The sequence below is a fragment of the Mytilus galloprovincialis genome, chromosome 12, assembly GCF_965363235.1.
Source record: "Mytilus galloprovincialis chromosome 12, xbMytGall1.hap1.1, whole genome shotgun sequence".
Classification (NCBI taxonomy): Eukaryota; Metazoa; Mollusca; class Bivalvia; order Mytilida; family Mytilidae; genus Mytilus; species Mytilus galloprovincialis.
Genome location: NC_134849.1, coordinates 43,978,932 through 44,002,890, shown reverse-complemented (window position 1 = coordinate 44,002,890; position 23,959 = coordinate 43,978,932). Strand labels below are relative to the sequence as shown.

At 30.5% G+C, this 23,959-nt stretch overlaps 1 protein-coding gene across 2 annotated transcripts; it reads right to left on the bottom strand.

The window, feature by feature from the left end:
- Positions 1 to 212: 212 nt before the first annotated feature.
- On the bottom strand, positions 213 to 21,886 carry LOC143053857 (17-beta-hydroxysteroid dehydrogenase 13-like). Of its 2 annotated transcripts, none has more exons than XM_076226646.1 (6): positions 21,625 to 21,886; positions 17,362 to 17,601; positions 16,909 to 17,015; positions 2,050 to 2,187; positions 1,138 to 1,254; positions 213 to 370 (listed from the first exon to the last, which is right to left on the bottom strand). In XM_076226646.1, exons 1-6 carry the CDS (start codon positions 21,847 to 21,849, stop codon positions 289 to 291), a joined length of 909 nt encoding a protein of 302 aa, XP_076082761.1. In that variant the 5' UTR covers positions 21,850 to 21,886; the 3' UTR covers positions 213 to 288. The 2 variants fall into 2 exon arrangements, with proteins under 2 accessions (XP_076082761.1, XP_076082760.1); XM_076226645.1 differs by lacking the exons at positions 213 to 370; positions 1,138 to 1,254; positions 2,050 to 2,187 and adding exons at positions 5,261 to 9,040; positions 9,668 to 9,784; positions 10,384 to 10,521 and having other exon boundaries at positions 21,625 to 21,885.
- Between the last annotated feature and the right edge of the window lie 2,073 nt (positions 21,887 to 23,959).

The window sequence follows — 23,959 nt, the reverse complement described above, 5'->3', positions numbered from 1 at the left end:
TCAATGGTGTACTTTAAGAAAGAAAAACCTACATTGTTTATGTCGTACAAGATAGTTGGAAATTATTTAAAGGAGATACAATGGATAAGTGTTGGTTCAGTAAAATGATGCATTTAGTCAAATTTATGTAGTGATTTCATTAAAAAAAAGCAATTGGGGATGAATAAGCGGACATCACAGCAATTGTTAAAAAAGATAGTAACTAATACACGTTAACACTTAAATTTTTTATATTATAGCACTGATACATTGAAACATGTAAAACAGTCAAAAATCTTATTTTATAATTTATGTATTCGGATCATACTGTGGGACGATGCCTAGTTCTCCAAAGTCTTTCAACCATCTAAAAAACTTGAGTGGAAAGAACCTAAAATTTCAATATAAAAAGTTAAAAGATACAATGAAAATAATGTGTTCACACAATTTTTTGTTAATTTAAATTATCGATTGAACATCCGAGTCGGTTCGCATAAATTAAATTGGTACTGAAACTGAAGCGGCATCCTCAATGAGTTATTTTTAAATAGAATCGAACAACAGTTGACCTTTTGGACTAGGTCCATATGAAAGGTTTATAAATGGATATCAAGCAAATCAATAAAAATGTAAATGTCACAGAGCATGTCTCATTTGTATCTGTATCTCAGAACTACGTCTTTTATTGCGGGTTACAAAACCAAAACTTAATTTTATCTTTTAATAATGTGTATTTGATTGTTTATGAATGTTCTAATATTTTGTCTCGTTTGTTAACATAAAAAAGTTTGCGTTGTCTACTTATTACATTGTATTCGATGTGTCTAGTATGTTTGATTTTGTTATTTTTTTCTTGTCTTATATTAAAATTTATTTTCATATAAAAAAGTCATATAAAAAAGGAAGATGTGGTGTATTTGCCAATGACACAAATTCCCATCAGGCAAAATGACGTAGAATGGTAGAAGTATGCACCTATCATGACAATAGGTCAATCTTTGTAAGCATATCATATCTGTTTAAGCCTTTATTTTTTCCGGATTTCTTGTTTTTAAGTTTTGATGTCAACACTTTTACTTTATCAGTCTCAAATTGTCTATACTTGTATTGCTCATAGATTTGACTATACACACAAATTTGATTTATTTCATAACTTACATTTGCAGTTTCAATCCAAAATGGAGGTGTCTAGGTATATAAACATGTTCCTCCTCGCACTGAATACCTTTCACGACTTCAGCGCCCACTGTTTCCGGTGTAGAAATTTCCGTTAACCTACATATTGATATTTTTATACATTTGTATTTAACACACTAAAAGTGCGATGTTTTGCTAGCCACAAAACCAGATTCAATCAACCATATTTTTAAAATGTCCTGCACCAAGTCAGAAAAATGGCAGTTGTTATCTATATTTCGTTTCTGTGTGTGTTTCATTGTCGTTTGGTCTTTTGTTTCACTTTACTGTTTCTGTTGTTTTGTTATTTTCGTCTCAGTTTAGTTTGTTACCCGGATTTGTTTTCTCTCAATCGATTAATGAATTTCGAACAGCGGTTATTACTGTTGCCTTTATGTAAGAACAATGATTTGAATATAATTTATTTCAAAAGCATCTATTAAGGTGTAAAATAGAACTCATAGTTTATATTTTAATGTGCATAATACTATTTTTACTGTTAATAATAAGTTGTAAATAAAAACTTACTCAATTTTAATCGTTTTTTTTTTATTACATAACGAACATTTGTAAATCTCAATATTCCATATGTTTCGCAATTATAAGGTGGGGTATCTTTTGTTCATTTTTCAGAAGCAGATTTAGAAAATTTATATTCTTTATTTTTCAAGCTTTTTTTTCAAATTTCTACAATCTGCATATTCTCGAACCTCATTATTCACCACTTTTCTCTTCTTTTTTTTTTGCCCTTAATTTATATGTTTTTTTATTGTTTGCCCTTTATTCTCAATTTTGATTTTTAATTCTCTATTTTGCCAATTAAATTCTTTATTTTTTGTAAACATGATCCAGACCCTCATAGACAAAATGTATGGTAATTTTGAGTTGACTTACTTGTCCTTGATCTGCTTAACCATTCCAGAAGAAACAAACGAGGGACAAACTGTTGTAGTTTTCACTCCAGTTTTTCCTAATTTTAGAATCTCTTCACGTAAGGCATCGGTAAATCCGAATACAGCTGATTTTGATGAACTACAAAATATACATATAAACTTTACTATTATGTAAAAGAGGGACGAAAGATACCAAAGGGACAGTCAAACGCATAAATCCAAAACAAACTGACAACGTCATGGCTAAAAATGAAAAAGACAAACAAACGACAGCACACACGACACAACATAGAAAACTAAAGAATAAACAACACGAACCCCGACAAAAAACTAGGGGTGATCTCATGTGCTTCGGAAGGGTAAGCAGATGCTGCTCCACATGTAAATAAGGAGGTACATATGATTGACATTGAGACAACTATCCAAGTCCAAATGAAATGGATGAAAGCAACTTTAGGTCACTTTACGATCTTCAACTATAAGCAAAAACCATATCGTCCGTTATAAAACAAACCGTCGACATGACAAAGTATTAAACAATTGAAACGAGAAAACCAATGACCTGTTTTTTGCATACTGTAGACCACGTACTTTTTATTTTGATACTTTTCTGTGTTATATAAAATATACAGCCACATTAGGACTTTCCACTTCATTTTCAAGCCGTCTGGTATATGTTCTAACGTAACCAACAATTTATAGTTATTGTAATTAAATCATACCCGAAATCATATACGGTTTCAAAATGCAAAAACATGTCTGTCACCAAAGGTGAACTGCAAGTAATTTTTTGCAAAAAATCATGTAGTTGCACAATGAAAAATTTCAAAGTTAGGTACTGAAGCCGAAGACAAAAGTTGTCGGGTGTGATATGATAATTAAAACAAGGATAAATTGGTACTTATATTGCTGTAGACCTAAGATAAATAAACTCATCAAAGATACCAGAACTGATTTTTTTTATCTGCACAAGACGCGCATTTCGTCTACTAAAGACTCAGAAGTAACTCTCTAATAAGAATATGTTAAAAAGGCCAAATAAAGTACGAAGTTGAAGTGCATTGGGGACCAAAAATTCCTAAACTTCAAAGTTTGGTTTACAGTTAATTTCTAATTATGACCATATCAATGATAATTCATGTCAATAGTTAATATATATTTATAACCATATCAATGATAATTCATGCCAACACAGAAGGGCTGGTGATACACTTGGGGAATAAAAATTCCACCAGCAGTGGCATTGGCCCAGTGAAGATGGGCTACTTTAAGTACTTATCTATAAATAGATTATAAATATAAAAACAAATAATAATTTGGACACCAATTCCAGTCTTTGAAGCATACCACTGATGAGAAATATTTTAGGGAAACGTGTCTATGCATAAACTATATATGTAGCTGTATATATATAGGGATTGCCCCTCCCTTTATCCACCTTATAATTTAATTTTGGATGTAACGCGTCTTCTGATTGGCTGACGTTATTTTGTTATGAGCCCATAGACATAATTTAGTTATGTGACCGTGACGTCATCAACGTTTTTTCATGGTTTTCTACGGTTTTAAATGGAATTTAGAATTAAATTATAAGAAATGACTGTAATATTTTTTCTGTCTATCAAGAAATAACATAAAAAATGTGGTGCACACTGTTAAATAACCCGCTACGCGCGTTATTCAGTGTGCACCAAATTTTTTATGTTATTTCTTCATAGACAGAAAAAATATTACAGTCTTTCCTTAAATAACATACTAGTGTTAACTTAACATTAAGAAGTCTTTATCCTGGTCATGCTAGCCTTCTTTGTCACAAGACATTAAGCATTCTACAGTATTCATTCCAGTGTCTCCTTTTATTTTTATTTAAAACTAATTCTTTAACATTCTTTGTCCTAGTTGTTTCATCACTCTTCTTTGGAATGTATTATGAGCACGGAGGCTCAACAGCATATGAGTGTCGGAATGGGGGTGGGATATTTTTTAAAGTCATTGAATGTGGCACACATATAAATATGTATACAGTAAACATTTCTAAGCAAGCTGAATATATAACTTCATAATGATTATTGGTAGCCAGATGTCCAGCAGCAACTATTTCATTTAAATTCAGAACAAGAACAAATCAACAATTCATACAATAGCTAGATTCTTTGAAGTTGGTCAACCTGGATAAAAGGCAAGACATTTTAATTGCTTTTAATTTAATTTTAAAAAAGAGGGACGAAAGATACCAGAGGGACATTCAACCTCATAGATCGAAAATAAACTGACAACCCCATGGCTAAAAAAGAAAAGAAAAAATACAAACAGACAAACAATAATACACAAAACACAAAATTTAAAAATTTAAACTAGGTAATAGGAACCCAACCATAACTTGGGGTGATCTCAGTTGCTCCTGAAGAGTAAGCAGATCCTGCTCCACATGTGGAAAATGAGTTTATGTTGGTTAACAGAATAAAAGAGAGGAGAAAGGTACTAAAGCCGGGATACATATTGTCGAAACAGACCCACTACTGACATCTTTAAAGAGTTGTTGCAAGGGATTTTAACATGCAAAGATCTTAGCACTCACCCTACATTTTACTAAAGTAATTTTAAAGTTTGTTTTCATATAAAATATCAACATATTTACAAATATGAGAAGAAAAGGGGGATTTGGCAGCACAGGCACTTGTCTCTGAAATTTTTCCCCTGTATACCTTATTATCTTCGCTCTCACCCCATATGGATTTACTGACCCCATATATATTGTATTAGGTATCTAACACACCATGTAACTTAAAATATATATTAAGGTGGTACCCAACACTTTCACTAAAATTAATTCGGCTCGTTTAATTTTCTTAAAATTTTGACAAAGTATTTACTTTGACCCTTTGACAAAAATATAAAAATTTCAAAATATTTGAACTAACCGTTTAATCAGAAAAATTACACTGGTTATATAGCAGTGTGACAAACACTTATTTTGATCATTGAGAAGCTTAATATTCCCTTATGAACACAATGTCATTAAAACGTTCTGCTGATTTTACAGAGTTATCTCCCTGTAGTGTTAGGTACCACCTTAAGGTATATAGAAATATTTTTTTCTGAGACAAGTGCGTGTGGGATTTGACTTTCTCCCAGCTCCTAGTGAGTACATATCTACACATGTACCATGGTTTAATGTTTTGTCCTCTCATGTAATTAAAACAAACAACTAATTATTGCTTTATATTTTATTTATACAAGCTGTAATGTTTAACAAGGCAGTATAAAGACAAACTTTGAATAAAAATAACACTTGTATTATAGTTATTATAAGTACAATATAATATAAAAATAATTTTTGACTTCCTATATCATAACATGCCAAATAAAGTAAATATTAAAAAAAAAAACAAGTATATAAAAAATTGAGCTTTAAAGATATGACTTTTACTGCAAAATACACAAGAGTAAATGATCTAACGACAGTTTACAACTCACCTATTTTAGATACCATGGATTACATTTTGTTCGTGGCAACTTTCGAGGATACCATGGGTAGTATTGGTGAACCAAAAATTCAAATGTTTAATAAAGTACATATTTTCTAATTAAGGTGGTACCTAACACTACAGGGAGATAACTCTGTAAAATCAGCTAAACATTTTAATTACGATGTGTTGTAAAAGGAATAATAAGCTTCTCAATGATCAAAATTGGTGTTTGTCAAATTGCTATATAACCAGTGTATTTTTTTCTGGCAAAACGGAGTGTCAAAGTAAATACTTTGACAAAATTTTATGAAAATTAAACAAGCCAAATTGTTTTAGTGAAAGTGTTGGGTACCACCTAAACATGGCTTCTACTAACGAAAGTTCCATTTGAGCTTATGTCTTTAGAGACCTCTTATGTCAGTACATTGTTACTATATAACCCATTTAGATTTTAAGGCGCAATTACTACATAAGTAAGCCGCCTACCAAAACCAATAACAACATATTACCCACATATTTTCTAATGGTTTGTAGGAAGATTTTAACAAAATCATGATACCTTATGTCCACGAAAATACAATTTACTTATTCTAAGAAAAAAAATAATACCCACAATAATAAATGTATGCATCCCCCTGAATCTGCAACTGTTAATTTTCATTTTGATACTACCTTAAAGCAAATCTTTAACTTACCTAACACTTATCTGATATGCATAATCATAATTTCATCGTCTGTGAATACTAATTTGGCATATACATTAAACAGTTTCCTTCAAAATGAACATGTTTATGAACTTATGTAACAACTTAATGTTAATGTGACCGACCAAAAACTACCTTAAACTCAAACTTTTAAGATGATTTAGGACGGACACACACACAGACCTGAAAACACAGATTTTTATTCTTTTTATAAACAGACAAAATAGGTTTATTGAAGATTAAAATGGTTATTATCAAGGTTTTTATGAGAATACATATCTCCCATATTACACAAAAGTCTTTGTAAAGGTCTACCAATCATTGTTCTTATTCAGCTTTGAATTTTAATTTGAATGTCTACATTGAATAGATTCATTTTATAAACGAGGTACCTATCTAAAGATGTTGGCTTCTCTGTTTTAAAATTACTAGCTTTATAAATGACTATATATGCAATAAAATTATGGAAAGTAGGGGATAGTAAGCAGAATTTTAAATGGCACTTAAATGACTAAATAGATAAAACCAGAGGATTCTGAAATATCTGACAAAAATTAAAAACATGAGTAGTGAACAATATCCTTTACTTCTGCTTATATATGTAACAAACAGGGAGATACAACCTTAACTCTTTCAAATTCAAATCAGACATCACTTTTCATTGGTCTTTCATCCCTTATTATCAATATTTTGCTATAAATAGTGTTTGGTTTTTTACAGTTATACAATGTACTGTTCATTTAAAGGAACTAAAAAATATAAATTATAAATCATTATCAAAACTTTGGAATGTTAAAATTTTCAAGTTGCTAACATCAAAACTTAACATTTCAATACAAATTGTCATGCTATAAAAAAATTTTGGTTTTATACAGTTATAAAATGTACTGTTCATTTAGAGGAAATAAAAAATATAAATTATAAATCATTATTACATTGGTTGCAATGAATTACATCGATTTCACAGTTAAATAAAACAAATAATTTCACATGTGAAATAAACGTGGTTATTTCACTCTCTGATGTCATGATACAACAATAGACTTGTCAAGTGGTCGATAACAGATCAAAACAAATTGTGAATGCGTTGAAAAAAGATATAGTTCCTTACATGTTTTACATTAATTTCTATAAAAAAGCCATTTGCCTATGTAATTTAAAGAATAAATAATTAAAGAATTCAAATATCTAAAAATATTCTTGTGACCGAACAACACTGATAATTAACTCATGCACATGTCATTAGAACAATATTTTTGTTGTCATGGACAAACTTTCATTGGTCATAACAAATATACGGTGGAAGAGGATATTTCGATGGAATGTAAACATTTTCAAGTTGCCAACATCAAAACTGAATAGTTTAATAAAAATTGTCATGAATAAATGTATGCATATCAAATGCCCAAATATATGTCATTATAGAACAATATTTGTTTGTCATGGCCAAACTTTTCTTGGTCAAAACAAATATATGGTAGAAGAGGATGTCACCATGTATAACACTTTTTATAAAAATTCCATTGACATTTTCTTATCTCATTAAAGATAAGCATAATTAAAGATAACTCCAAGCTGGGGTTCTCCTTTAGATGACTTTATGTGACTTGAACTCATGACAAGGCTTGCTCATTTTATCAGATGATAAATTTCCAATTGTTTTTTCAAACACACTGTAAATTTCATAATGTAAGCACAGCTTTTTCTTATAATAAAAACTAGATACTCCTCAGGGCACAGTTTGATACACCTGCAGAGGTCAAACCCTGTAGAACAGTTGGGGCAAGTATGGACACAACATTCAAGCTTTATACAGCTCTGAATTTGGATTGTGATTAAATGGTTGACACAGAATAGTGATTATGAATGTGGTCTAAGAACTTAAAAAAGTTAAATTGGACATTTATCTATTATGGTCCAATATCCAAAATCTAGATGCATGGTTAGATTCAGCATATCAAAGAACCCAAGAATTCAATTATTGATGAAATCAAATAAAGTTCAATGTTGGACCCTTTAGAACTCAATGTGGACCAATTTGATAAACGGGCCCAAATATCAAAAATCTAAATACATGGTTTATCAAAGAACCCTATATATTCAATTTTTGTTGAAATCAAACAAAGTAATTTTGGATCCCTATTTGGACCAACTTGAAAACTGGGCCCGTAATAATAAATTTAAGTACATGTTTAGATTCAGCATATCAAAGAACCCCAACAATTCAATTTTTGTTAAAAACAAACTAAGTTTAATTTGGACCTTAATGTAGACCAATTGAAAACGGGACCAAAAGTTAAGAACATAAATACACAGTTAGATTCAGCATATCAAAGAACCCCAAAAATGTAAATTTTGATGAAATCAAACGAGGTTTATTTTTGGACCCTTTTGGTCCCTACTTCCTAAACTGTTGAGACAAAAAAAAAATCCCAACCTTCCTTTAGTGGTTATAAAATACTCTTAGAATTTTAGTGATTTCCATTTACTTATACTAAAGTTATTATATTGAAATCATCCTTATTTGGATGACGCTGACACTAACGACGACGACCACACAGACGACATGATACCAATATACGACAAAATAAAAATTATTTTTGAGGTTGTATAAAAAACCCACATACAAAAGATAAATGTCTGAAACATTGTTTCATATGACAGTTTGACAACTGTGTATGCATTCATAATATTTCCTCGGAATGGAAAACCTAGAGTGTATCGATTCTAATCTGATTTGCTGTGAGGGTCATATTGAGGCTGTATTCCCTGTTCTGCAAAGGCCTTTAAAAATCTTTGAAATTTTCTTGGGAACAATCTAAAAAGAAAATAAAAAAAATCAAAAAAAAGTTGTAAATCAACATATGTAAAACAGATGAAAAATTGCAAATATTTCATGATAAATCAGAATGATTACAAATTAACAATAAATTATATATGGTCTAAAAAGTTCTTTCAACAGGTTGAAAATCATTTTAACTGTCACAGGAAAGATGGTACACTGGCCCTTCATGAAAAATCTACAGATAGTTGCTTCATGAGGACATGTTATGTATATGTAAATGTTCCCAACTTTAATGCTTTGCAGCCTAAAGTAGCTTGTTGTTTTCTATTCCATATCTTCTATTTCAGAAATAGATGAATGTGTAGATAGATGACATTGTGAATATTTTTGTGGTAAAAGAACTTGGAATTGATTCATGGTGAATTATCAGAGAATTGTACCATTGGCAAATATACAACATCTTCTTATTTTTATATCAAATCCTGTACCATCTACATAAGAAAGTGTAGTACTGAGTCAGGAATATTATAGTTGTTATCCATTCGTTTGATGTGTTTGAGATTTTGAGTTTGTCATTTGATAAGAGACTTTCCTTTTCGAACTTTCCTTTGAGTTGTTTAGTTTTATTTTTGTTATTTCACTTTTTTTTCTATAACTTACCCTGCCACTCTTAGTGATATGTTTAAAGATCTTGGAATGTAAACAAATTCCTGGTCATACATAATCCCCTTTACTGTTTCTAAGGCAACTTCTTTTGGTTTTAAAATTGGATAAACCCTGAAAAATACATGAAGGGCATAAAAAATAATCTTTTTTTTAAGAATAAATCACAAGTATATTTCAGATATTTTCCGATTTGAATTTGCCTTGGAGTTCGGTATTTTTGCTCATTTACATTTGTCCAAATATACAATCCTTAAGGATGTACTTAGGTGAGGTTTTGGAATTCATGACAAATGTTCGGACTCCTTGGTGTTTTTCCATACAATACAAGGTAAAATATTTTGCCCCATGATACTGATTTATTTTTTCACATAAGACTTAATAGCTCATGAAAGGTCATTTACCAAAATTTAAGAAGATTCTTGATTTTCTTTCTTTTGTTTTGAGACCCAAATAATACCAATGCAAATGTAAGGTAAAAGTCTGAGTCAGCCTTTTCCCGCCATATTTTAAATCTCAAATATCTCGAAAAGGAGGTCCATGACCTATTATTATTTTGAGCTTATTTTTATCCTTAACGAATATGCTCTACCGGCTTATAGTATCAATTTTAAATCATTGATTTATCAATTTTCACCTAACCTCACCTAAGTACATCCTTAAGTTATCTACCTTTTGAGTGAGTTTTCTCCCTTTACAATTCAGTGACTTACTTGTCTTTTGGTTCTTTAACTAAACCAGTAGCAACAAACATAGGATTGACAGTTGTGGTTTTCACTCCATCTTTTCCAAGTTTTAGTATTTCTTCTTGCAAAGCTTCTGTAAATCCATATGCTGCATATTTTGAAGCACTTTTAAAAAATCAAATATAATATTAAAATTTTTAATTAATTGAAATTAGTTAACTTATTCTATTTCTAATTCTTGTATCAAACCTCAATTGATCTACTTAAAATAACAAAATCACATAATTTGCATCAATATTTCTTCCACTAGATCAGAATTTAGTATTTTAAAATTTGAAGTAGCAGGCTGTCATGAAAAGTTAATATCCAAAAGTATTAAATTGACAAAAGGTTATCATACGGAACTAAATACATGGATATAATTGTTGTTTATAAATCTTGAGACAAATATTATTTATCACATGTATCAAATGTCAACAGATGATAAGACATAACTAGCTAGTTGTTATTTTTACATGCAAATGTCTGCAAAATTGAAAAGAGTTATTTTTTGCCTCACAGATATTTCCGAACAGATGTTTTGCCTGCATACATATTTGCAACAGTTATTTTTCTAAGCTCAATATGCAACAGAAAAGGGATTTTTTTCCTCGAAAAGAATAAAAAAATATGAGGTTATATCTTAATTATTATATTACTGGTTATTATAGTGAAGTATTAGTAAGGGAGCTACCATTTGATTTTTATGGGGGGGCTTGGATGAAAAATGTTGTCCTGCATTTTTTTTTAGCTGTAATCTCTGTCCTGCCTTTTTATTTTTCACTCTGTTTGGTCCTGCTTTTTTTTTTTTAGCTTATCCTGACTTTTTTTTTTGCAATTGTCTCATCCTGCCTTTTTTTTTTTACTCAAAACTCCTGTCCTGCCTATTTTTTTCAAATTTCATCCTAGCCCCCCCATAAAAATCAAATGGTAGCTCCCTAATTGGAACAAACTGTTAGCAATTTTTAATTGATGAAATAGTAACCCAAACACCTTGATACATCAGTCAAAAATACATGCCAAACTTTTATAACCTGTGTAAGGAGAGATAATTCATGCTATTCAAACATAGCTTAAAATGACAGAATCCCTTTCACCAAACAGAGAAAAAGCTGACAGAAACATTAATAACATAAAACATAAAAATAATACAACAAACAAATACCATGCCGAATTATCTACATGCAGTCAAATATTTAGTGTATTTAATAGCCTAGAAGTCCTGGCCTAATCACTGCCCAGTGTCACTAAAGTGAAGATTGATAACCCCAGTCTGCGCCAAAAACTTTTTTCATCTACTAGTCTGGGCCCTCAACAGAAAGAATTGTACCTATATGACTATACAAAACTTTGAAAATTTTCACTAGTCTGAATCAAAATTTACAAGTCTGGGGCACCGGACTAGTGGCTAAAGTTGCAGACTGTACCTGTAACCCCCAATATATTGCAGTACTGAGGGTTGGACTTAACTTCATCTATATAAATTCAGAAATAAATCTAAGAATGTTATCAATGCAACTCCATGAGTATAGCAATATTAAAAAATTGTATTCTGGTATATGATTAATAAAAAACTATGAAACTTTTCCCTAAGAAACATTCTTGCCACCATCATAATCCTTCCCATTATACTATTACTCTGAGCCTTTTTAATTTTTAATCATTAACTTATATCTAACCTTAAATTTAATTCAGCTTTTAATCTTCTTTTGAGTCTCTAGGGAATCTTTCAAAATTTCCGTTGACAAAAAAGATCGTGTAAATAAAGATTAATGCCATTTGTGGTCAATCTATTTAGGCTTTTCCATAAATTTTTGCAACATAACTGCAAACAACTTTAAATTGAGGATGAACATTAGTCTATTAAGTATGTACTTAGGTGATCTAAGGTAAAATTAAATAATTCAAGAATTCAAAATTGATATTTTAAGATGGAAGAGTATCCTTTAAGGATGAGCTCCCTTTTCAAGATATTTGATTTTATGAAATATGGCGGGAAAAGGCTGACTCTGACTTTTACCTTATATTTGCATTGGTATTGTTTTGGTCTCAAATCAAAAGAAAGAAAATTAAGAATCTGCTTAAGTTTTGTCAAATGATCTTTTATGAGTTATTAAGTCTTATGTTAAAAGATAAATAGGTGTTATCAGGCAAAATATTTTACCTTGTATCAAATGGAAAAAAAAACACCAAGCAGTCCTAATATTTGACACTTATTCCAAAACCTCACCTAAGTACATTCTTAATTCTATAAGTATAAGCTGTATAAGTATATGCTTTTTATTAGTTAAAAACAGTGGGATTTATACATAAATATACAAAGGATGAAACATTACACCATGTTTGAAAATACCATTGAATGTCCAATATCATTTTACATTATTCAAAATAACATTTTTTTGTTAACAATTTTGATAATCAAAGCCTTAAAGGCTGTAAAAGCAATTGCTGCCATGTTAATGTTTGGGGACTTTTATTTTTCATCCACATATATACAAGAATTAAACCTGACATGAGTGTTGTCTAGTTAAAAGTAAGAAGGTTTTACCTTTATCAAAATAAAAGACTTTAGCAGAAAGTCATTTTTAATATGTTTTATATTTCACAAGGAGACAACACGTTTACCAGGCTAAAGTTGGGGTCAAATATACATGTGCTGAAACATATAACTCAAAAAGAAATCATCATGGATTATCCCCTGGTAGTGTTTGTAACTTCCTTGGCAATAATTTCCTTTATTGATTTAATTTTAACAATTTTCATTATTAATTTATATTTAACCATTAACACAAATGATTAAGTTAAAACATTTCAACTTTCCAGACGCAAATGTTAAAAAACGGGAAAGAAATAAAATATCTTACAAGACATAAACATGTAAAGAATAAATGTATATTTCAGCTTAATAAAAATATTTTCATAATGTTACTTTGTCATCATTTTCATGTTAAAACTAAGTTCCAAACATTATTGCTCAGTTGATATGTGTCCTTCTGATGCGGTACGAGCACAGGCACTTGTTTCTATCCACAGGAAGGTCGATTATCCATATAAATAGTTTTATATGGATAGTCGACCTTCCTATGGATAGAAACAAGTGCATGTGGGTACGAGATAACTACAATTCTCATGCAATCCCGAAAAGGGGGGTCATCACAGACAAACATGACATTAAATCGTTATCACTGAACTAGTATATATATTGTATAGGGGCCAGCTGAAGGACGCCTCCGGGTGCGGGAATTTTTCGCTGCATTGAAGACCTGTTGGTGACCTTAATTCTGCTGTTGTATGTTTTTCTATGGTCGGGTTGTTGTCTCTGACAAATTCCCCATTTCCATTCTCAATTTTATTATACGAACAAGAACAAACAGCTCTACGTTGCTTTGATATTTATCAATTTTCAGGAAACATTGCGAAACATGATCTTCAATATTTCGAAAACATGTGAAATAAAATTGCTAACACGGTGGACCGTCGAGTGTCAACAAACGTAGTAGACTTGTTCACTGAAAAGACGAGGATAATGGTTTCATCTGACATTTGTTATGCAAACCCAGTTTTGATCATGATATTTAAAAAGACGTACTTTTTTTCAATCTATGTATTAATAAACTAGAAAATTCCAAATTGTAAATATCTCTTCATCTGGACCGACTTGGCATCTACTACGTTTGGACGGGTCCATTTCATTAGTAAGGTGATCGATAAATATTACGGAGTTTTGACAGAAAAGGAAAACGAACTTATTGTTATGTGTTTTCAACAAGGGTTTCGTTCCGCTAAATTATTTGCGCAAATAAAGTTTGTCTATTTTTAGATTACAGGTAATAATTTGACACTACGCATTAACCTGTGTAGTGATTTTGATTTTACGATAAATGTATGAATGAACGATAATTTTATGAATGAACAAGAGCACCTGACCTCTTAAAGAAACACAAATTAAACATAAAAAACCGTATTTATTAGGAGATAATTCAGTTAAATTTTCAATACTAAATCAACAACTGAAATGAATCCATATTTTGTTGAAACATCGTACGAACGGCGGAAAACGGAATCGCAGTTATAAAAATGTACTTTTTTTCACTCGGACTTCTATGTTATTTGATAGTCAAACGGTTGACCCTTTAAATACAAAAATACATCTACAAGAACATATTCTGAAACTTCTTAAATCCACTAACTTTTTTTTAAAGTTTCAAGCTATGTATTGCATTAGAAAACATACATAGGTGTTAAAGAATGACTGACCAGGAGCCTGTTTAACAAAATACTATGGCTTGATCTGGGCGGAGTCTCTGATCTGGGTCACAAAGATGGCCATACGCGACGGCATAAAAGCAATTGCTTTAAAAATGTGAGGTGTTATTTTTGTGATATATGCAAAATTAGCAAATCTCAATTAATTATTACTGACAATAAAAACTCTTCCATTTAAACATTTAGAGAATGAATAGCAAAAGTATTATTACATGTACTTAATAGTAATTAGATAATGGAATTTCAGTGGTATTTTTAAACTTTATGTAACATGCCATATAACAAACAAATGAGTTTACATGCTTTGACACTAATTAACAAATATGCAAGTCCCATACATGCACATGAAACATCAACAGCCAGGGGAGCCCTTTCTGAAAATAACCACAAAATGGTTTTAAATTGTAATTTCTGTTGGTGCTTTTTTAGCAGAAACATCTGAAACCTTTTTAAAATGATTCATCATAAAGAAAGAGGTATAATTGTAAGTGGTCTTTGCTTAGATCACAGAAAACAACGGCTACTGTAATCTATATTTCAAATAAATAAGCTTGGACAGACATTCCATCATTTTATATCAAGCTATAAATAGGTTTTTGTTGCAATTTGATAAACAGAAAGACCAATAGGTCATGTTTGATAAACATTTAGGCCAATAGAGCACACTGACTATAATGCTATTGTCAAAGCTCAAATTGACCTAACTATTTGTATCTGATAAAACCAAATAGCTTAATAATAGGTGAACAGATCAAGAAAAAAAATACTATAAGAATGTGAAATCTGAAATAAGATTATCCCTTTATTGAAATATTTTAATGAGGATGTGGTCAGATTAATTTTTATAACATCATTCCCAAAAAAAAAGCGTTTTTTTATCTTTGCGTTTGAAAGTAACTGTGAATAAGATTAAAAGAAAGCGCATAAGAGACACAGTTAATCGATATTCGATGTTCTCTGTATTTTTATCTTCTGATTTATCAAATGTAAAGAAGTAAAACATGTGAAGTGGCACAGTTTTTTTACGCTGTAGTTGTCTGTACTACCAAACCCTTACCTATATGATCAATGTTAAGAATATTTAGGTAGATTTGTTCAAAACCATGTGCAATTGAATATTTTCAATGTTATTCTGACAGGAAATGATCCGGAAGTGTTGCGAATTTACAATCTTGTAAGAAGATTTTGTTTTACTGAATAAAAAGGAATTATTTCTTGATAAATTGTTGTCTTTAATTATAATCTTCCTTTTTTGTCACGTGAATTAGATGCCCTTTAATTCAGATAGTTCAAATTTACAAGTCTTAGTTGACATGATCAGTACGTTGCTGTTTTGAAGAATTTGATAAAACTATAATTGCTCACAGAATCAGAAATATAATCTTAACTGAATGTAACTCCTTCTGAATAATTTATTGCAATATAAATATAAATCCCCTTTTACAAGACAAATCTGGCTTTTGTCAGAAATATTTTTTTCACAAGTGCAATAGTAAACGCATGTTATGGACGCCATGTTGGATTTTTATACAAATTTGTGAGGAAGCCTCCAGAACCATGACCTAAAAATAAATATTCTTCAGAAAACGTTAACTTTATGCAATTATATTTTATCAATAATGATTTTTTTCAAAAATTTAAACTTGATTATTTCAAGAAATAAAATTATAACAAATATGTTTTTAGTTTGGAGATTCTACAGAACATGCTTTGATCTATTTATAGCCAAATTAGTTTACCTGTGTGATTATGTAAAATATAAAATTGTTTTTAAAACAAAAAAGACTATGGATGGTAGATAATAATTTATATAAAATATTTTAGGACATTTAATCTATGTTAATAGATATAGATATTGGATTTAAAAACTGCAAACAAATTTAATCATTACATAGTCAGCTGATATTTATTTTACACAAACATCGTGTTGATGTTACTATTAAAAAACACTTCATAAATCCACCAGCCCTTTCACACATTTAGAAATTGTCAGGGTTATAAACATCTCAGGATACAAATCATAAAGTAGACTAATTTATTTATAGAGGTTTGAAATTCATGACTTTTGGTTGTCTCTTCAAAGGTTTGACGGAAAAAAAAAGATATACTGTTTTAAGATCTTTTAATATTTTCATGCAAATTCTGATAAAAAAAAAAAAGAATTTGCCTACCTATCTACCCACACCCTGTCATCATGGGTCGGGTTTGGGGAAACTGAAATATTTTTAATTGTGGCCTAATGTTTACCTGTAATCTACTAAATAAGCAGTCCCAGATTTAGCAGACATGGAAGCTATGGTGACAATATGTCCACTGTTCTTCTCCAACATGGCAGGCATAAATTCCTTAACTGTCTAAAAAAATATATGAAAGACAAATTTAAAGAATGAAACAGTTGGTAATCAGTCAGTATAACCTTTTTGAAAGTTCAAGCAAATACTAGCTAATAATCACTTTAATATAAGGGCATATATATGCTTAGTATTAACCAAGCTGCATCTGTGAATTGAAGAACATAAAAGATCAGACTTAAACATTGTTAAACAAGCAAAGAAATCAAACAAAAACTGTCATAATTTTTTCTAGCAATTTGATTATAAAAATTAAATATATAAAAAAATCTAAAAGTTAGGCAATGAAAGTACACATCAATTTCAAATATGAAATACCAGAACACTACTTTAGAAATTACTTATTTACCCAGAAATGTGCTAATGTATTGACTTCAAAAGTTCTCCTTATGTGAGCCTCTTTAAGTTTTAACAGTTCTCCACCATATAAAATCCCAGCATTATTCACCAGTATATCTACGTCTCCTACTTCTCTTCTCATTTGCTCAGCAGTTTTGTGGATGTCGTCAGTTTTTGTGACATCAACAACAAAGGCTGTAGCTGACTCTCCCATACTTCTGATCTCTGTAGCAGTCTCTTCATTGTTAGCCTGTAAACATAAATTATTTTATTGTACAGTAAAACCTGCCTCAATCAAACCAGGAATGAATTGGAAACCTGTTAAAACAAAATTTTGTATCAGTAGATTCAGTACCTGTTGCTTGTATAACACATTTGTTTTTCTGTCATTTTTTACATACATTAGGCTGTTAGTGTGAAGCAAAATTATAGCTGGGTGAAATTTGATCTGGTGGAAAAAATGTCAAAGTAGTTGTTGTTCTTTTTTTATCTGGAGGAAAATATTTTCCTAGGATATTTTTTCCTTTGCCGTTTAATTATATCTGGGTAGTCAAACTATTGAATACTTATTAAAAAAAAAAATATTTACAAATACTATGAAATAATAATCATAGTGTATTTGAATTAAAAGTAAATTGTTAAAAAAAAAAGACTAATATTATGGGAAATAATTTCACAGATTATCATTAAAAATAATATCCTGATATATTCAAGTAAATATCATTCTTTTAAATAGACAATTACAAAAAATGTATCATGAAACATATAAAAGAAAGATTGCAAGTAACTAACATAGTAGTTAATGGGACTCTATTTAACAAGGTTCTGTCAAATATGGAACGTATGATATATACTGGTACATACTATCCGCATAACACAGATAGATTTTCACTCCTATCCTATGGATAAAATCTACCTGTGAAATACCATGCCTGGAAAAAAATTACTAGGACAAATTATCCCAAGGATAAAATATCACAGAGGAAGAAATAAACCGTTACAAGTTTTCCTTATTCATGTTGTTTGAATATTTTACATCTGTCATTTTGAGGCCTTTTATAGCTGACTATGCAGGGTTTTGCTCATTGTTGAAGGCCATAAGCTGACCTATATTTGTTAATTTCTGTGTCATTTGTTCTCTTGTGGAGACTAGAGGTGTTTCATTGGATTATACCACATCAGATTCTTCTTTTTTATATCTACAAATGTTATAAAAAAATGCTTGGATGAATTAACCTTTAGATTGCAGGGTTCTGGTGGGGTAATTAAATTGTTAAAAAACCCTAACGTAAACCTATAAATAACTAAAATATATTAGATAACACCTGAAAATTGTGAAATACACTAAATAGAATTTGTGTGGTCTGATTCTAAAAGACCAACTGACAGACAGACAGTTTAAACAACCGTCAATGATTGCAGGGCTCTGGTGGGGTGATTAAATTGTAAAAAAAAAACATAAACCTATAGGTAACTTAATAGATTAGATAACACCTGAAAATGATGTAATACATGATAGTCAGATAGCAAAAGGTCAAGAAATGAGATCAGAACTGTATATTTCTTCAGATCAAATATTTCAATGTTTTAAAAAATTTTAGTATGCAAATTACATTTATAAAATTTTAACATATGATTTTTTTCTCACTTTAAACAACCACAAAGATAAAGGTTTGACTATTCAAGGTCAACCAGGATATAAATGAAAAATAAAAATAATGTGATTTCCTTAAACATGTTAAATGATCATAGGTAACATGACAAACAAACATGTATAGAAATATAAAGGTATTTTATTGGTTTAAAATTTTCAATTAAAGGAGTGTTACAATTAAAAATGTTTATGCACACACTAATGTGCATTAAGGTGTAATACCACCATTGATTTCCCCCTATTAGTCTTTGTTAAATTTGCACTTTTCAAAAAAATGTGCAGAATTTATCTTTGTTTCAAATAAAGAAATACTTGGCATGAGTAAAGTTTTATCCTGTCCAGTACTATAAAAAAAAATTCACATAACATTTCATTGCATATAAGAAAATAACCATCATTGGAAGTTAATCAATCAAATGCCTCCCCTTATTTTATCTGTATACAAGGTTTAGTCACCATGTAACCTCAAGATTACAAAATTTTCTATAGAAATCCCAAATAAAATATAATGGTGTTTTGAAATACCCAAGACATATGTTTATGACACAGAAATGTTTTAACTGCAATAAAATGTAGGATTAATTACTTACAACTGTCAAATTCAAGGGAATATTTTTTTAGACCTACTTTCGTATACAACCAGATGTGACGTACCATGATTTGGTGGTATTACACCTTAAGTGCTGTAGTATAGCCAGTCAATGTCGTTAAAAACTTCCATTTGTAAATGTACATATATGGGCGTTTTTCAATAACAGTGACTTTCTGACCTAAAAAAAATGGAAAATCAACTTGTCTAAAATTTTATTTCAAGAGTTATTTTGAATACCTCTATTATAGACCTGTTTGTAAAATGCCTTTTCTAAAGTTTTTTTGCATGGTTCTAGTTATTATATATCAGTAGAAAAGATGAACATGTAGCTACAAGACCAGGAATTAATTTCATGTGTAAGGATATTAAATAATTGTTGACTTTTCCAATTTAAAATTAGGCACAAAGAAAGACCTTTATCAGGTTGGAAACAACACCTAGGGGTATCCCCTCAATGTAAAGGACATTAAAAACCACTTTTTTAGTAAAAAAGTGCACATATTCTGATATTCATATTATTTGAAGAAACTTTTCCCAAAGAATTATACATCTTAATATGATCTATCTGGTATAATATGGTCAACACATGTCCAAGAATTTTGGTATGTTCTTGGCCTAATATATCATGTATATCTTCTGTATTTTTCAAAATAATTGGACCCTACATTGAGAAAAGTGGTTCTAAATATAATGTCAGAATTTCCCATTTTTAAGTTAAATAAAAATCTACATTTTTCATTTTCATTTTTATTTTTCACAGAAGTAAAATGCCCCCTTGACTAAGGGAAGTCCCTCATTTAAGGGATTCCTCATGTGGGTTTTTTTTGTATTGTCCATGTGAAAAATAAAGAATAGTACATTAAATGATTTGGTATTTTAATTAAATACATATATCATTTGTTACAGCAAGAGTAATATCAATAAATTAGTGAATAAAACTTCTATTTATTATCTTAATGTTAGTACTGCATCATTGAAGTTTGTCAATCAGTCATGCTTTTATTCTTATTCTGTATAAGAACCTTGCAGGTAAAAAACCATTTGCCATGTTCACGATTTTAAAAAACAGAGGAAATCAACACAAGTTCAAAATCTAGGATGTTAGAATTATCTTGAGCTGATTAATTTGATCATGAGAAACATAGAATTTGATTGGCTGAAGACGAATGTCTTCCTTGGACACAGTTCAAAATCGGGAACCATCATATTTTTCTTGTAGATTTTCACAAAATTGTGTTTTAGAGAGTTTTTCACGATCAATCGTGACAAAGGGTCAAAATCGTGTAATACACGCCTAAATCGTGAAAGTTGGCGGTTAAGGGACATGCCAGTTTGGAGGCCCCTCATGGGGGGTCCTAGTAATCACATAATCACCATTTTTTTGCCAATATAATCACATAATCATTAAATATTTGCTTATCTTTAGTAATCAAATAATCATAAACTAAAAATACAGTCCTAGGTAATCAAATAATCATGAAATATTTGGCTTAATAATCAAATAATCATTAAAAAAACGGCCAAGTAATCACATAATCAAAAACCCCATGAGGGCCCTCAGTTTGGTTGTTTTGGACCATTCAGGAATCTATCTTATCAATCCCTCTAAAAAATAGACTGTTTCTTTGCTTAAAAATGTTAAATCTAATTCAATGTACTGACTGCACAAAAAATTACTTGTAAAGATCAAACACATTTTTTTTAAAGTGTCTGGGACAAGAAAACACGTTTTTATTGAAAAACGCCCATATACACTAAACAAGATTCTATTGCATTGTACTGTGGACAATAAGGGTCAGTGTACTTATTTACAAATGCTATCATATAGGTAAAATAAAAAACAAAGTGAGACTGGACTGAGTCTAGTACACAAACAGTCATAGGTCAACATCACAGTGCCAGACGAGGTCAACATTTGCACCACATATTTGCACACCAGTTACTTCAAAAAGATTGACCAATTCAATGTGTCAGCGTGTGCACGGGATTGCATTTAAAACATAAACCATTTGTAAACTGTCGATTACCTTGTTTACGTCCCATAAAACTAATTTAGCTCCTTTTCGTGCAAGCTCTAAGGCGATTTCCTTGCCAATTCCATGCCCCGCTCCCGTAACCAGTACAATTTTCCCGGCAATACTCTTGGGCTTGGCAGGAATAAATGCTGACATAAGAGCGTCAATATAATAATAAAATAGTCTTGGGAAGAAAATGCAGACGAAAAATATTAGTTTTTCCACAACTGTTGCCATTTCGTCTGTTTATCTGTTAATGATATGAAATGGAAAAACCCCAAAAGGTTTCGAATGTAAAAAAAATGAGAATGAACAAAGGATTGATAAATATGAGCAACCAGGATTTCCGCAGCGGATCTGTTAATTTGTTTTCGGTATGATACTCTAGTTCCTATGAGTGTAGTGTATCACAACTTTGCATTTGAATCATGCAGATTGCAATTTTTCATAAACAATATCGGCTAACACAAGTTCAAATTATACACAACAATAAAAGGTGAAGATAAAAGGAAAATTGGTGTTTTATGTCGTATAACTGGAAATCCCATCACTGGGGCTTAGAACTGAACTTCTGCTTTAAGATATAGTTGATATATTTATAAAACTATCTCACAACTTTCAATTTATTTAGACTGACTCCACATATTCCTGGTGTTGAGGCCCCTCATGGGGGGGGGGGTCCTAGTAATCACATAATCACCATTTTTTTGCCAATATAATCACATAATCATTAAATATTTGCTTATCTTTAGTAATCAAATAATCATAAACTAAAAATACAGTCCTAAGTAATCAAATAATCATGAAATATTTGGCTTAATAATCAAATAATCATTAAAAAAACGGCCAAGTAATCACATAATCAAAAACCCCATGAGGGCCCTCGGTGTTCAGTGGCGGATCCAAAAATTATCATAAGTGGGGCCCACTGACTGCCTAAGAGGGAGCCCGCTCCGGTCACGCTTCAGTGATTCCCTATCTAAGCAATCATTTTTTTTCCCAGAAAAAGGGAGCGGGCCCTCTGGGCCCCCTAAATCCGCCTCTGGTGTTATAGTATTCAAAACTATGTCACGTACAAAAGAAAACATCAAAGGTGGTTCAATTATTTTGCCTTATTTTCTTAGCAAGCACATACCTTCAAAATTCTGCAGGTATAATTTTTTTTCTGATATAGAATTTCGCTATATTTTTTTATAAATGAACTTTATCATATTATTAATTGAAAAATGAAATATAAATTGGGGTCACCGTTGATTTAAGCTCACAATCTGCATCCAAAAGAAGCATACATATTTGTTTAAAAAAACATTCTGTTCATCCTCAACCTTTGTATATGTTATGTATTATCATCAAATACAACTTACATTTCAATATTAAGGATGAACACGAATGCGGCCACGTTCATTTTACTCGAAAACCGTCTAAAATTTAACTAAAATGCTAGCCGAATAGTGAATATTTCAGTAATTTAGCATGACTTAATGGTGCTAGTGACCTTATATTATATGTGCATTGCATTGTCCAAAACGGGCCATATTTATGTAGCAGAAGCATTCTTCTGTCCAAGATATAACTAAAAGTTTACATTTTAACAATTTTGTAAAAGTTTAACTGCTATAATTTGGGGCCAAAAAGGGTCTTACTGGACCTACTTCTTTTCTAGGTTTATTTTTTTTGAAGGAAAACCAAGGACGTATATTAGGTTAGTTATACGTCCTTGAGGAAAACCTATTTCTTAAAAGTTCTTTCTTAATCTTCAGTACATACAACAAAAATTAAAACGAAACCAAATTTATAATACTCTAAATTGTGAATTAAGGCAGTCATTGGGGACAGTTGGTTTAGGTGAAGCTTTAAATGGTGAAGAACCAAATAGCTGTTAACAGCTGATTTTGATTCCGATATTCATTTGTATAACAAATGTGTTATAAATTATGCAAAGATGTTATTCGTTCACATCCAAAAATTACTACCAGTCTACATCTATTTGATCACATGATCAAACCTATTTCTTTATATTCCTCTGAAATTTGGGGTACATTTAACCCAAAGAGTAGTAAATTTAGAAATGATATAGTCTTAGATAAAATTTATTCAGATCTTGAACCAGATAAATTACACATGAAAATAACAAAATTTATTTTGGGTGTAAACAGAAAGAGCAGCAATTTTGCTGTACTCTCTGAACTAGGTAGATTTCCTATTTATATTAGTATTGTGAAAAATCTACTGAATTATTATTTTAGAATTGAAAATATGCCTGAGGACTCTTTATTATATAAAGCCTTACAAACCTCTAAAGATTTAGATGATAAAAATCACAATAGTTGGTATAGCAGTGTCAGAC